Source organism: Oncorhynchus mykiss, chromosome 10, assembly GCF_057628025.1.
Source record: "Oncorhynchus mykiss isolate SJ-2025 chromosome 10, ASM5762802v1, whole genome shotgun sequence".
NCBI classification, from domain to species: domain Eukaryota; kingdom Metazoa; phylum Chordata; class Actinopteri; order Salmoniformes; family Salmonidae; genus Oncorhynchus; species Oncorhynchus mykiss.
Window position 1 is genome coordinate 55903233 of NC_143031.1, and position 14986 is coordinate 55918218.

The 14986-nt window shown below is 43.5% G+C and overlaps 1 protein-coding gene across 2 annotated transcripts in view; it reads right to left on the minus strand.

Moving 5' to 3' along the window:
• fam193a (family with sequence similarity 193 member A) overlaps positions 1-13869 on the minus strand; it is a 31701-nt gene extending 17832 nt beyond the window's left edge. For both annotated transcript variants that reach the window (XM_021619094.3, XM_021619093.3), the window contains exons 1-14: positions 13417-13869; positions 11263-11337; positions 10624-10878; positions 8853-9037; positions 6241-6408; positions 5570-5801; positions 3658-3782; positions 3255-3402; positions 2963-3037; positions 2638-2712; positions 2409-2521; positions 1712-1966; positions 764-917; positions 167-319 (exon numbers count right to left, since the gene is read on the minus strand). In XM_021619094.3, coding sequence (XP_021474769.3) covers positions 167-319; positions 764-917; positions 1712-1966; positions 2409-2521; positions 2638-2712; positions 2963-3037; positions 3255-3402; positions 3658-3782; positions 5570-5801; positions 6241-6408; positions 8853-9037; positions 10624-10878; positions 11263-11337; positions 13417-13647 — 2244 coding nt within the window. In that variant the 5' untranslated portion in view covers positions 13648-13869. The remainder of the gene's footprint in view (positions 1-166; positions 320-763; positions 918-1711; positions 1967-2408; positions 2522-2637; positions 2713-2962; positions 3038-3254; positions 3403-3657; positions 3783-5569; positions 5802-6240; positions 6409-8852; positions 9038-10623; positions 10879-11262; positions 11338-13416) is intronic.
• Positions 13870-14986: the final 1117 nt, after the last annotated feature.

The following is a 14986-nucleotide window of genomic DNA, read 5'->3' on the forward strand; positions in this document are numbered from 1 at the left end:
TTTGAGCTAGATGGCGACATACACAACCGGCTGTGTGCAGTCTGTGTGCCCTATGCATTGGAATCCATTCAAACTGAACAGAATCTTTCTCTAGGTATTCTATATCTCAGTAGGTTAACCTGATGCAAATTCTACCTCAAGCCCTAGTTGTGTAGTGTGGTTGTACCTGTTGCTGTGGGTAGTAGGGCGGAGGGCTGTTGTTGCTCTTCCCTGGCGAAAGCTCCCCCCGCTGGCCCGGAGGCTCCCCGCCGCTCTCCTCGTCAGCCTCCTCCTCGTCACCCTCCGACGAACTACTGCTGCTGCTGCTCCCTCCAGGAGACTGGACAGAGAGAGAGAAGGGGGGGGGAGCGAAAAATCAGAGGAAGAGGGGAGAGTGAGGAGAATGGAAAGAGAGAGAGAGAGGGGAGGAGGGGGGCAGAGGATGAGAGGGAGAGAAAACAGAGGGAGAGAGGAGAGTGAGGAAGATAGAGATGGGAGAGAGAAAGACAGAAATGCAGCAGGAATGAGTCAGAGTCAAAGTACATTTCCACAATCAAATCTGTCCCAGTCCAGAAACTTCGCACAGAGAAATTCAGCAGAGAAACATGCCAAACTTGCATCAAGGGCACTGTCACACATGGTGTAGTGTGAAGTTGCCCCAGATGCTGATCTTGGGCCAGTTTAGCATTTTCCCCACTAATGGCTAAGGTTAGGATTGGGGAAGCTGATCCTAGATCTGTAACTAGGGTAAACGTCACCCCGCAGCCATCAACCACCCACACACCTCATCTTTGAGCGCCATGTTCTCCCCGCCACCATTGAGCTCGCTGTGCAGGCCGTTCATCCTGGCCACCACCCCTGGGTCCTCGTAGCCCCCCATGGGGTAGATGTCCGCAAACTTGCCCAACAGCGGAGGCACTTCGTCCTCGTCGCTACCACTACGAGGAGAGGAGGGAGAGAGAGGGAGGGAAAGAGAAAATAATGAAGGTGAATACCAAAACAGGAGTGGCCATGTTTTCATTATAAAAATCATTATAGGAAATGACATTACATGATTGGAGAGGACATAGCTGATAAAAGAGTTATAACTACATATACCACTAGAGTAACCATAACCACAACCATACCCACATCAACTAGATATTGGGATAAATCCTACTGGTAGCATGAACTAGTCCCGGGCGATCTGGACCAAAAAAATCCACATCACGATAAATTGGATGAATCACAAGAATGATAAATTGAACAATACATTTACAACATTAATGTGTAACAGTTATTTTTTTGTAATATTACCCTTAAAACTACTACTTTGAATGTTGTAGCTATCAATTGTCCCATTAACAATTACCCGTATTAGCAAACTTATTTCATACTTCACATTTCTCTAGGAGGGCCCTATAGGTTATTTATAGTAATGATCGATATCAGCAAAATGTTCACGATAAGTGGTCAGTGTTGATCATTTTGGTTGATCGTCCCAGCTCTAGCATGAATTCATAAAGCCATTTTTTGTGCATTTTAGTCATGTATATCTTTGATAGATATAAATATTTAAAAAATAACATTACATTATTGTAATGTATTGCTTTTTTTGTATGTTTCTTCTATGATATTTTATTGCTTTACATTATATACTAGGTCTTGTTTGGAAGATACATTTTCTATGATCTCCTGAATAAATAAATAAATATTTTTACAACAAAGAACACGCCACCCCTGGTGGACTTACAAGGTGGTGGCGACCCCTTCTGGCAGGATGAGGCGCGAGTGCTGCTGTATGGTAATGGGCGAGCTGGAGGCCGAAGCAGAGGCTGAGCTGCCCCCGGAGGACAGACTGGGGGGGTGCACCTCGGCCAGGTAGTCCCGGTGCTGTGGGGGCTCCGTGGCCTGAAGCGGCAGCTTGATGTGGAGGTCCTCGGCAATGGGCGAGTCCATGATGCCGCACGTCAGGATGTGGGAGAGGCTGCAGTCGTCGCAGGTGCATCTGGAGGAGGAGGGATGGTTGTTCATTTTAAAATGTGGTTTCGCAAAGGTTGGGTTGCAGATGGCCAGTGGTGGTGTTCCAGGTCATCGTTTTTGTGGTTGAGCTGAAAATCTCAGAAGGCTGATATTTATATTGATGTGGTTCATGATATGCTAAACACTTGTATACCCCATTTCCTTTCGGGTCACTGAATAACACTTGGTACTGGCTAGAAACATGGGTTTGTTTTACTTTGGGTTGATAAAGGCGGATTAAAAACATACCCTCACACGAAGTTTGAATATCTCATTGGACTTGTCATATAATATCCACATCGGTAATTTTTTTTTTACAAAATTAAAAAAAATTGTTTAAAAAATAGGAAGTATTTTATTTAGACACGCTGCAAATAAACAAACACACCATCTGTAAATTGCAAGCAAAATTAATCCTCCAAACTCACCGTCTTCGATAATTGCAATTTGGACAGTCTGGAATGCTGAGACGAGAGGAGAGCATTCTCATCGTGTCTGTAAAGTTACTGTCACCAGCTAAAGATTTCTTACTGTTGGTTAACTGCAAAGACAAAATCAAATTCATGTACAGCATATTAAAAGGGTACACCGTCAAAATATGTCTGACCAGTTTCACAAATTAATCAACTATTTCTATAGACTATTTGTCCATCATACCTGTTCTTCTATAAACCTCCTCTGTTTAAAGAATTCCCAGTCTTCCTTCAGCATCCGTTGTTTTGTTTTCAAAGTCTGTAAATAGGTAAACTTCAATTATGAGCTTTGACAGATTGAGGTCAAAACATGTCAGCTTTTTAATAAATAACAGTACCTAAACGTACCTAAAAGTAGTACCTAAATCACCTTTTCTCTGTTGGACTATAGAAATAATATGACATAAATAATAGGGGTAAGTGTTAGGGAATGAAAAGATAGACAATGCTGATAACTACAGTAATTGTCTTATACTACTTGAAATTGAGTTGCGTGATAAACCACTTACATTTTTGCTAATTAAAGACTTATGTGGTTCTGTCCGTTGATTTGTGAGATTCTGGCCCTCCACCTTAAAAAGCAGCTGCCAGAAAGAGAAAAACAAATTGCTAAGCATCAGAGAGACCAAAAGAAAACCATTCAAAGGAGATGCATTTGTTAAAAACCTTCAGGACATCACAATATGTAATTGACATTTATTTAAGCTCCATTGTCACACACAAGGAACAGCCCGTGGAGTGTAGCAAAGACAGGGATATTGTGTGTGTATGTGAGGTGTTTCTCTCGGTCTGTGTGTGTACCTGTTCGTCGACGTAGTCGTCAATCCTCTTCTCACACTCCTGCCACTCGGCCGCCACGGCGGCCATCTCCTGCTCAAGCTGCTGGTAGCTCTCCAGCAGGGTCCTGTACATGTCCTCGCTGTACGAGTCGTGGGAGGCCGTGCCATGCCTAATCAGAAATTGCATTATTTTTTAAAGAAAACATTGGAAACACACAGCTAGACCAGTTAATCATACCAATGGCCTATTTAGGCTTGAGGATAGACCAGGTTTAATGATGTTGCTATACTAAGTCAAACAAAAAGGGATTATATAGGGAGACTATATAAAACATATATATATAATAATCCTCAAAGAAGCATACACCTCAATAACATCATGGAGAAATCTATTCTTAATGGCTGTTTTGTCATTCGACTCTTACCTCAGCTGTGCAACCAGTGCAGGTAAACTGCTGTGCAGGATGGGTTCGGAGAACACCAGGTTCTCAAAAAGGTGCTTGTTGTGCAGCTCCCACGTCACCTGGAACTTCTGCAGGTGTTCGTTCTCCTGTGGAACCCAGACAAGAAGAGAGTTAGAAACCAAGTTTATGCGGCCTGGCCGGTCTAGCGGTAATGCCGCAGCCTCCGGCACACTACTGTGTTTACATAGGGTGGAATCCAGCTGTTTGACATAACCTCTCTGTCTTTCCCCACTATCATCCTCTAATAAATACAAAACTGAAAATCCTTTGACAGTGCGGTCCAAAATTATTGACACCCTTGATAAATATAAGAAAAAATAACTATAAAATAATTCAAATACTCTGCTATATTGTATGCTCAAACACACAAAGAAATGCTTAGTTGGTCACAAAATCTACATTTTGCAATGGCCATCTCAGTCTCCAGACTTGAAACACATTGAAAACCTGTGGTTTGAATTGAAAAGGACAGTCCATAAGCACAGACAAAGGATATCAAGGATCTGGAAAGATTCTGTATGGAGGAATGGTCTAGCATCCCTCACAATGTGTTCGCCAACTCATGAATGTAAAAATCTATAACTCAGTGCAGTTATCCACAAAAGGTGAAGTATTGAAACATTAATCATTTTGACCCCTACCTTTTGAGAGAATGAGAAGAGAAATTATTATTACTTGATAAACAAAATCGCTTTCTCTGAACAGCCCAGTACATCACTGGGACCAAGCTTCCTGCCATCCATGACCTATATAATAGGTGGTGTCAGAGGAAAGCCCATAAAATTGTCAGAGACTCCAGTCTACTTATAGAGGGTTTTCTCTGCTACCGCAAGGCAAGCGGTTCCGGAGCACCAAGTCTAGGACCAAAAGGCTCCCCTACTTGTACACTGCTGCTACCTGCTGTTTGTTTGTTTGTTTGTTTGTTACCTATGCATAGTCACTTCGACTCCACCTACATGTACAGATTACCTCAACTAGCCTGTACCCCTGCACACTGACTCGGTACCGGTGCCCCCTGTATATAGCCTCGTTGTTGTGTTACTTTTTATTATTACTTTTTATTTTAGCCTACTTGGTAAATATTTCCTTCTTCTTGAACTGCACTGTTGGTTAAGGGCTTGTAAGTAAGCATTTCACGGTGAAGTCTACACTTGTTGTATTATGCGCATGTGGCAAATAAAGTTTGATTTGATTTGTATAAAATATAATTTAACATATTTCTTTAAGCATAAAATGTAGCTCAGTATGTAAATTATTTATTTGTATACAGTCATTTCTGCACATCTATAACAAGGGTGTCAATAATCTGGACCCCACTGTGTGTGTGTGTGTGTATAGCCACAGCAGTGGCAGCTGTCTAGGCTGATGACTATTGTCCCGAAGCTAAGGTGACAACTTTCAGACAAACCTCTGTACTGCTTCCAAAAAGTATGAGTCATTCTGTGACACCGTCTGTGGCTTGTCCCTGTGTTCTGGGGAAATTCTAAAGCCTATGTTAATCCTGTGCGAGTTACTGAGGCAACGATACTTTTTAGCCTTCATGTATTGGGGGCAAGTCTGGTTTAACTCACGTTGTCGCCAAAACTCAGGCTAAACCTCTAAAAGAGACAGTGAGCAGCACTAGGCATTTTCCCTCTGTGCTAGTCTGATGCTAACAAAATGGCTAACACAAAGGGAACCGTAAAGGTAACCACAAAGGCTAACTAACGCAAAACATAATGGAAAGGCCAACAGTAAGGCTAACATTAATGCTAGCGCAAATGCCAACCCTGAAAGTTATTGCGCAAGACTGTTTGTTAGCCACTGGTCTAAGACTAAGCTAATGCTAACATGAGGCAATCTTTAATGCTATTGCTAACAGAGGAAGACTGACCAGGGTGAGGAGGAAGCTGCTGATGGTGCGCGCAGCCTGGCAGAGGGCGCTGTACTCCTCCAGGAGCAGCGAGATGAACTGGTGGGCCTGTGGGGGGCCCTGGGCAGCGGCGGCCGCAGCCTTGGATCCGGTCGAAAGGTGCTTGAGCAGGCGCACCTTCATTTCTAGGACGTACTCGCGGGCCTGCTGCTCCAGCCTCTGGTAGAGCTGGTACGGGTCCTTCTCGCACAGCCTGAACAGGAGGTGTGCAAGATGGACGTCACAAGACCCAGTGTACAATAGGCTAATACAATAGCAAAATATGCTAATAGTTGTAGGGATTACCATTTTCTGAAGGTAATCTCTTATCTAGCAAAATTGGACAAGGGAAAGTGAGATAACCATTCAATGATTACTCTGGTACTCTTGTCAGAAAACTGATCATCTTGAAGATGGAAGTGAAAAGAGGATGGTAGGGATGGGAGAGAGCATGGAGGGCAAAAGGAAAGAATGGAATGAGACAGGAAGCAGCGAGAGATGGAGGGTAGGAAGGAGAGGGTGTATAGGAATGTAGGAGGGAAGAAAAAATGGAAGGAGGAAGGAATAGAAAGAGGGGGGAAAGGAGGAATGCAGAGGCAGACTGAGGGAAAGAGGGTGGAAGAAAAGCTGCCTTTTCTCTAGCTGGGTCTTACCTGTCCACCAGCTCCTTCATGCCCTCCTTGTCGCGGTCAAGGGGCTGGTCGTGGTCGTCGGCCAGCGGCGTGCCTGTCTGGCGGTAGATGCACCGCACTAGGTAGCGAACCTCCGACCAGTGGTTCTGCAGCAGCTGGGACTCACGCTCTGACTCGGCCGAAATCTCCCTGGAGGGGGTGAAGGCCAAAAGAGGTAATTGTGATGCATCAGTGAGAGGACACTGGGTGCGCTTATACAAGGGACGCAGGGTCATGTTCATTAGGGCAAGCAACAGAAAACACAAAAAAACAAAATGAGCATTTCCTACTTCATTTACTATATGAACACAACCCATATAGTAGAAGTATTAGTGCGTCTGTGCATCCATGTTCCTCTTTTAAAGGGCTGATATCCAGTCCCTCCAGGATTCCAAAATTCTGCGATCGCATAATTTTTAAAAAAAATCTACGAATCCACAAATTTATGGAAGAGCTCGCAATTTTGACCAATCACTGCACAAGTGTCCAATCAAAAGAGGGTTAGCAATTTAGATCACTATTACCATGGAAAACAGCCCAATAAAACATCAACAACAAGTTTTTTGGTGTATCTGTACTTTACAATTTATATTTTTGACAACTTTTACTTCACTACATTCCTAAAGAAAATGTACTTTTTACTCCATACATTTTCCCTGATACCAAAAAGTACTCATTACATTCTGAATGCCTAGCAGGACAGGAAATTGGTAAATTCACACACTTATCAAGAGAACATCCCAGGTCATCCCTACATAATTTACAAACGAAACACACATGCTTCGTTTGTAAATTTTGTCTGAGTGTTGGGAGTATGCCCCTGGTTTAAAAAAAAACAAGAAAATGGTGCAGTCTGTTGTGCCTTATGTAAGGAGTTTGAAATGATTTATAATTTTCCTTTTGATGCTTAAGTATATTTTAGAAATTACATTTACTTTTGAGACTTAAGAATATTTAAAACCAAATACTTTGACTTTTACTCAAGGAGTATTTTACTGGGTGACTTTCACTTGAGTCATTTTCCATTAAGGTATCATTACTTTTACTAAAGTATGACAATTGGGTACTTTTTCCACCACTGTGTACAGGTAGTAAGTACACCATCGTGCTTTTGTGATTCCACAAAGATTATTTAGTTGTGGACACTACATCACTGTACTCCCTCTCAGTCCGCATCTTTGTAAGTCACCTTGATTTATCATTTTCTTTATGAAAATATTTAATGAACTCCATCACAGTAGCTAAAGCGGCACACAAGTAGACTACAAATTAATCCTGGGCCGGCATGCCTTGAGCTGGTGAAGTGAGCGCTACTGGAGCGAAATTGGAGCTGGTGAGAAGGCCGACGCTCCAGCCTTTGGGAATCTCGCACCAGTCAAATTGGGTACGCTCCGCTCCAGCTCCGCTCACATACTCTGGTCCGAACAGCCACCACAGCAGACGCAGATCACCATGACCGAAGCAAAAGCAAGGAAATCTGTGGTAGTGATGTGCAGATCGCAAACGAGTCGTTCTTTTTAAATGACTTGACTGATTTGAGAATCATTATTATTTTGATTGAACTGCTGGCTGGAGTAAAATAAATGAATTGCAGTGAAGGATTGATACACGCTCCTCCGTCTCATAGCCGTGTTCAGACCAGCAACTGTTTATCATATGTGCGCACAAGAAAATAGATCATGCTGCAGGCTGAGCACATATGACTTTTTATTGCTTCATATTAAATGAACATGACAAACAAAACTCGTCGCCAAATTTCATTGAAAGCCTCTGAAAAAAATCAAGAATTGTTGGCCACGGATAAAAATACTTCACAGATCTTGGAGGAACTGGATATCAGTCATTGGTTAAAGTGGAAATGTGTAACTTTTTGGGCACCCAAACCAAATTCACATAGAAATCTGAGTTATAGATCTACCATTCATTGACTTTCGGTTTTGTACACCAGCTTCAAACAGCTAAAACAACATGTTTTGATTATGGAAGATATATTTCACAGTGGTTTAGATGGTACAATGATTCTCTACACTATACTAGCTTATTTTGTCGCATAAACTGAAATTAGGTGAACTATTCGAGTTTTAGCAAACAGGAAATGGCGGAGCGATTTCTGCATTGTGCAACTTTAAAATAGTATTTGCATTCATTGAAATGTTGAGCATTTCATTGAGCCTGCCTGGAGTGCTAGATGGGCGGTGTTTGCACTTTTGAGACTATCCCATTGGTTCCATATCCTCAGGCAAGCTCAATCTAGTGCAGTTAAAGTATTTGAAAGAAAAAGAAAACAAGATGCTGATGGACAGAGATCAGCCAATAAAACCAGCGGTTGTTAAGTCCATCGATTTACAGTCAAGTCCCGTTCTGAGGCGTTGTGAAACCAGACTGTTAGAGAGAAAGATAGAGCTGGCTGGTGGATGTGATTAGTTATTATCTGACAATGCTAAAAAGGATGGTAGCACAAGTGGCGGCTTCTAGAAACTTCCTGAACACATAGTTGATATACTAGGCTAGCTCAATATGTCAAACGATAGACACTTTCGTCCTTTCTAGCGTGGTCGTTTAGTGACCACCACAAATGCGCCCATCCAGCTTACCGTCTCTCGTTGCAGGCCTCACAACTGCACACGGTGTCAGCGGTCATAGGGGTGGTGAGGTCTGGGACGGGGAGAGTGGGGAGGGTTGGGGGTGTGCCACCATTGGTCAGTCTGCCCCCTGCAGCGGGCAGCTCCTGGCCCAAGCCTCCGTTACCCACAGGCATGTGCAACAGGAAGTCTTGGCTCTTGGGGAATAAGAAATTACAGGGCATCAGAACATGCAAAAAAGCAATGATAATGCAACCAAGAGCGACCATAAAGGTGACTTAACGTTACCAACTGTTGCCTTAGGTCTGTACTCTGAAGTATTTAATTGCAGCAAAGTGCACAGAGATCGATGCTCATTATACTAGACTAGAGACAAAATTCCAGAACAGGAGAGAAATTAGAGAACGTAATCAAGCAAAATAGTAGAAAAAGAGAAAGGAAAAACAAGCGCATTCCAGGCCAGAGGGACACTCCAGTAATTGTCAGGCTCTTCCCAACTTTCAAATTCAATTAGCCTAGCAATTAGCTGCTAGACGTCACCAACACAGAGTGGCTCTTAGGAGTGAGGCAAGGCAGTGTATGCGGAACAGCCACTAACATGTCATCAGCAAGAGAGACGTCTAAACACTGGTGTGGCTTTCTGTCTGAGGTTATTATCTCCCGCTGATGGCAAAGGAGGAGCCAAAGCCTCTATAATGCTGAGTCATCGGACAGAGGGAAACTAATGTTTTACAATGAGTGTGTTTGGTCAGGACTCAGGTGTTTCTGCTCCTTGTTACAGTCCACCTGTAGCTTGCCTGTTTCCTCCGCTTTCTCTGTGTGTGGTACGCCTCTGTGTGGTATGGGTCGGTCTGTCTCTCTTTGGCCGTGTTCAAGAGCATCAAATCGGTGATGCATTGTGATAAATGGTGACTGACTAATCTACAAATAATGAGTTATTTATGACACAAGGTCATTTGTAGATCAGTCAGTGGGCAGTCACAAGCCCTCAACCTCTTTATTCCTTGTTGTAATCTACCTTTAGATGGCGACAGGTATACTCTCTCTTTTGCGCCAACTCTATGGATGTGTTTGAGCAGTAACGCTAACAAAGCCGACTGTAGAAGAAAGTTGGCAAGGCTCAGATCAACATGGAAGTGTCAACATAGCTGCTATTGTTCATAAAAATGTTCTTTATAAAATGTCTAAATAAAAATGTCTATACCCTCATATCACACTCACAAACTGAAAACATAACTTGTGTAAAATGTATTGATTACAGAGGTCTCATATCACTTTCGTTTGGATCTCCTGTTTCTTTAGAATCGCAGTAAAGTTGGTTCCTGTTTCAGTCACATCTTTGGTCACATTCGCGTGGTTCAACCAAAAACACCCTAATGATTGGTTGACAAATAGTGCCTCCCACAACGCAGGTGATGAATGCATGGTGCAGTTGGTGAGAAGCAACTACAGCGACTTGAAGGCGACTTCATAAAAAAACTGCATGACCTTTGATCACATGGTTTTGTGAAGTTCATGCAGTCAACCTGGAGGTGCAAGTCAGAAAATGTTTATCCTCATAATGCAACACACGTTGAAAGGCCTAGACTAAATGTTTCTGTTACTTGATATAATCCACCAATGCCTGCCTGCATCTATCTAGGGCTTGGCTATCCACTAACTGTACACAAACATCCACTTAAACAGCCATTGTCATTCAGTTCATTGGTCCAGCATCACCTTTTCACCACCATACTTCTCCCTCCCTCCACCCACACCCCTCCACCAGCCTGTGGTGACTCACCACCAGCGACTGCTCCAGGGAGGCGTGGCGGTCCTCCTTCTCCACCGTGCGCCGGCAGTCGGGGCACACCCACAGGGGCAGCTGCAGAGCGCTGGGGGACTTGGGGGGCTGTGCCATACCGTTCGGTCCCGCCCCGGGGAGCATCGCGTCAGTATGGAGGGTGCTGTCTGGCTTGCGCTCACTCCGGCACAGGAGGCAGCGGTCGCCGGTGGTGGAATATGGGGCCCTCTGGCTCAGGCCAAATGTGAATGGGGTCTGGTGGTTGGAGACGGAGTGGATGTCAGTTAGAAGAGTGTGTGTAGCACTACTGTAGTGGCAGTAACCAGTAGCTACTAACTAGTGCTCCAATATGTAGCCTACCCAGGCAGGTTCTAAAGTTAAGACAGGGTCACGGGCAGTAAGCACAAACAGGTGGGAAAAAAATTAAAATTGGAAACTGATTTGTAAAGTTATTATTGGTCATAACGTTTAGGATGGGCCTTTCCCATTTCAAAACTTTTTCATACATTTTGTGCCTACTGAATGCCACCTGGGGCTTTTCAGTCCACCCAGTGATACTCACAAAAGATAAGCTGATGCTGACCTATGTTACCGTAGGGCTAACAGGAGTAGCTGCAGAGACAGTGAGTGATGCATTACCTGAAGGACTCCAGAGAAGTCGGAATTCACCGGCCCCTCCGAAAACTGTGGTGTAACGTTACCGTTCATAGAGACCTGGAGGACACAAAGGGCCCGACATAAACCAACACCTCCGGAGTCACCCCTCTCATTAGCACCGATGCCAAGCGTCTATTACAAGGCTATCTGAAGCATGTTAGCACTTGACCTGGCTGGGGGCTACTTGGCCACACACAATTAAGGTTTGTCTCCGAATTATGTTATTTGAACATCAAATAAAACACAAAGCAGTTGATGATATGTCCTGGCCGATATTGCAAAGAACATATGCAGATATTACTTTTCATATTAATGCTCGGCGCAGCAGTATATTGACGGGGCCAGCAAGTTCACCTGCTGTTTCTGTCTTCAACAGACAATCTTTACATAAGCAGAGTGTAGTCTCGATTTGTATGCACTTTGCAAAGATTTTGTAAACATCTGAAGAATGAATCAAAACACACTGATTAGTTAAACAAAAGGTTATGAGAATATTATATTACTTCTTAGATGGAAATAATAGCCCTGACTAGTGTAAATGCTGATCTAGGCAAATTCCTTCCACAATAAGTAGTTAAGTTAAGCTCATCTTGAGCTTTCAAAGAAACAAACATTAAGACCACTGTCACTCTGATGTTGGTAGGCCTATATTCTGGGGCTTACATCCGTTCTATAGATGGATCATAGCAATTTATAAGAATCGCGATCAAGGGTTCACAAAGTAAAAATTTGCCACAATCAGTATTCACAATATGCGTTCTTCTCCTGATTTATTTTCTGCAACCTTTGTCTACATCCCAAATGATGGGGAAACTGTCTGGCATATAGGCTAGCTAGGCTAATGAAACTGAGTGAGTGCAATACAATGCGTTGTATTTAGCTCAAATCAGACTTTCCTTGGATTTGCTTAGACAGTGACTAAGTATTAACAAGTCTGCATTATGGACTTTTTTGGGACAATTGGCTCATCATATGAGGAAGTCCTTCAGCCCTAAAGATGATAAACCTAGTCGCGGCCAATGTGACGTACACATGATAGGCCTAGTCTTTGGTGATTAGTGGATGTTGTTTCCCTGGCTACTGTTGTGATATAGAGAAGATTGACAAGGCATAGCTGCAATATATGGAGACGAGACAAGAAACCATGAGTAAAGCAAGACACTCAATATACCATTTGACAGCCAAGTATGTAATGTTGCAATGTTTGCTATACCATTGGTATATTGCAGGATCGTGGTTGTGGAAGTAATTTGGCTCACTTGGCTGTGTGACAGTAGTCTTGCAGTTGTCTGTCTTATACATTATTATTGTGTCTGTAAACACCGTGGACGACCTAACTAGTAATGACCTTCCTATTAAATTATTGGTATGAGTAAACAAACTATAGGCCTACTGTTACTTAGCAGGCTAATCCGATGACACTGACAGACTCGACTGAGACGTCATGTTTGTAAACAGTACAGTAACGTTAATCTGGTGAGCTACTACTCCTGCTAAAATTGTGAATATGAAAACATTAGATAAGAAATTAAAGGCCAACTGGCTGTCCAAATTGTTGCGCATTATTAACAAGCTACATACTGTACCTAGCTGCTAGTCAGGAACAAGAGACACTTCAGTTTAAGGACACAGTGCAGTGGCGATGGTCAGTTTGGTCATAGTTAACGTTAGCGTGTAAACTAACGTTAGTATCCATTTAGCAAGTAACAAACATCCACTCCCACAACGTCGCGAACAGTTAGATAATAAGATAACGACTGTCGTGTAAGCAAAATCGGCTATTTTCGGTCTGTCAACATTGTGGTTGTCGAGTAACGTTAGCTAGAACAAGATAGCTAGAAACGTCAGCCGGTCTAGTTTATTTTCAAATTGAGCAAGTAGCTAACGTTATAACTAACGCGTTACCGTATATAGAAAGGTTACTAACGTAGTTAGGCAGCTAAACTAACTTGTTGGCTGTTGTCGACGTCAGGTTCCCATTTCCCGAGTTAGCTAACGTTAGCTAACTAACGTTAACTAGCTAGCTTCCTCGGTAGCTGGGCTAGCTACTGAAGAATGTCAGGCCTCAAATGTCTGTCGATTATGTGTAATCAAAATCTCTGACGTTAGTGTTCAACACGTCAACTGTATATTCACCTCTCCGTTCAGGCCTGTTATAGAGCCCATGTTACCATTTCCAGAGCTCCCTGATGTCAGAAAGCCCATGGTAGACACGGGTGTTGCCGTGGCTTGAAGACTCAGGTCCGTGGCTGAAACCCCGGCCTTGCCACTGGTGGTACTGCAGACAGTACTACTGCAGCTACTGCTGCCACCGCCCCGCTTGTTCTTCCTGCGTTTAGCACCTCGTTTAGCATCGGTTGGACTCATTATCCCACAAAAGTCAGAGACAACTTGCCGTCCAGTACAGGCAGAGTCTCAGGTGGAATGTCTGGCTCAAATCCCTCTGGTATAAATAGACGATATTTTAAAGACTTCCAGTTAGACAACCACTACCTTCAGAGTACTTAGACTTGAGATTTCAATATGGCCACTGGACAGGAATTGGCTGCTCGAGCTTGCGCTGCAACAGTACGTCCCCCTTCTCTCTTTGAGGATTCATGGGAAATGATGTTTTTCTCATTAGTGCTGGTGAGGTCATGGGTGAGATGGATGATGACAAACTGGTTTTCTGACTCTATCCCCAAAATTGTGAAGAACACCAGAAGTGACCATTCATGATCTCATTCATAACCATTCCTGTTCATCAATGCAAGTGGCCATTTGTAGGCTATTGGTATGTGCAATTACGTGTCCTCAAGGGGGAGTGGGCAAGTATTTTTTATGTCTTATGGCTTGGGGGTAGAAGCTGTTAAGAAGCCTTTTGGACCTATACTTGAAGCTCCGGTACTGCTTGCTGTGCGGTAGCAGAGAATAGTCTATGATTAGGGTGGCTGGAGTCTTTGACCATTTTTAGTGCCTTCCTCTGACACCGCCTGGTATAGAGGTCCTGGATGGCAGGAAGCTTGGCCCCAGTGATGTACTACCCTCTGTAGGGACTTGCAGTTGCCATACCAGGCAGTGATGCAACCAGGTGCAGCTGTAGAACTTTTTGAGAATCTGAGGACCCATGCCAAATAGCATTCTCACGTGAAAGTGGCAGCTCTACCTACGTGAAAGCGGCAGCTCCTTGAAAGCGGCAGCTCTACCCTTTAGCTCAGTGCGGATGTTGCCTGTAATCAATGGCTTCTGGTTGGGATATGTGTGTACAGTCACTATGGGGATGACATCATGACTGATGTGGTGTACTCTTCAATGCCATCGGAAGAATCCCGGAACATATTCCAGTCTATGCTCGCAAAACAGTCTTGTAGCTTAGCATCTGTGTCATCTGAACACTTCTTTATTGACGGAGTCACTGACGCTTCCTGCTTTAGTTTTTGCTTGTAAGTGGGAAATCAGGATATAATTATGGTCAGATTTGCCAAATGGATGACGAGGTAGAGCTTTGTACGTGTCTCTGTGTGTGGAGTAAAGGTGGTCAAGAGTTTTTTTTCCTCTGGTTGCACATTTAACATGCTGGTAGAAATACGGTAAAACGGATTTAAGTTTCCCTGCAGTAAAGTCCCCAGACACAAGGAGCGCCACCACTGGATGAGCGTTTTCCTGTTTGAGTATGGCCTTATACAGCTCATTGAGTGTGGTCGTAGTGTCAGGATCAGTTTGTGGT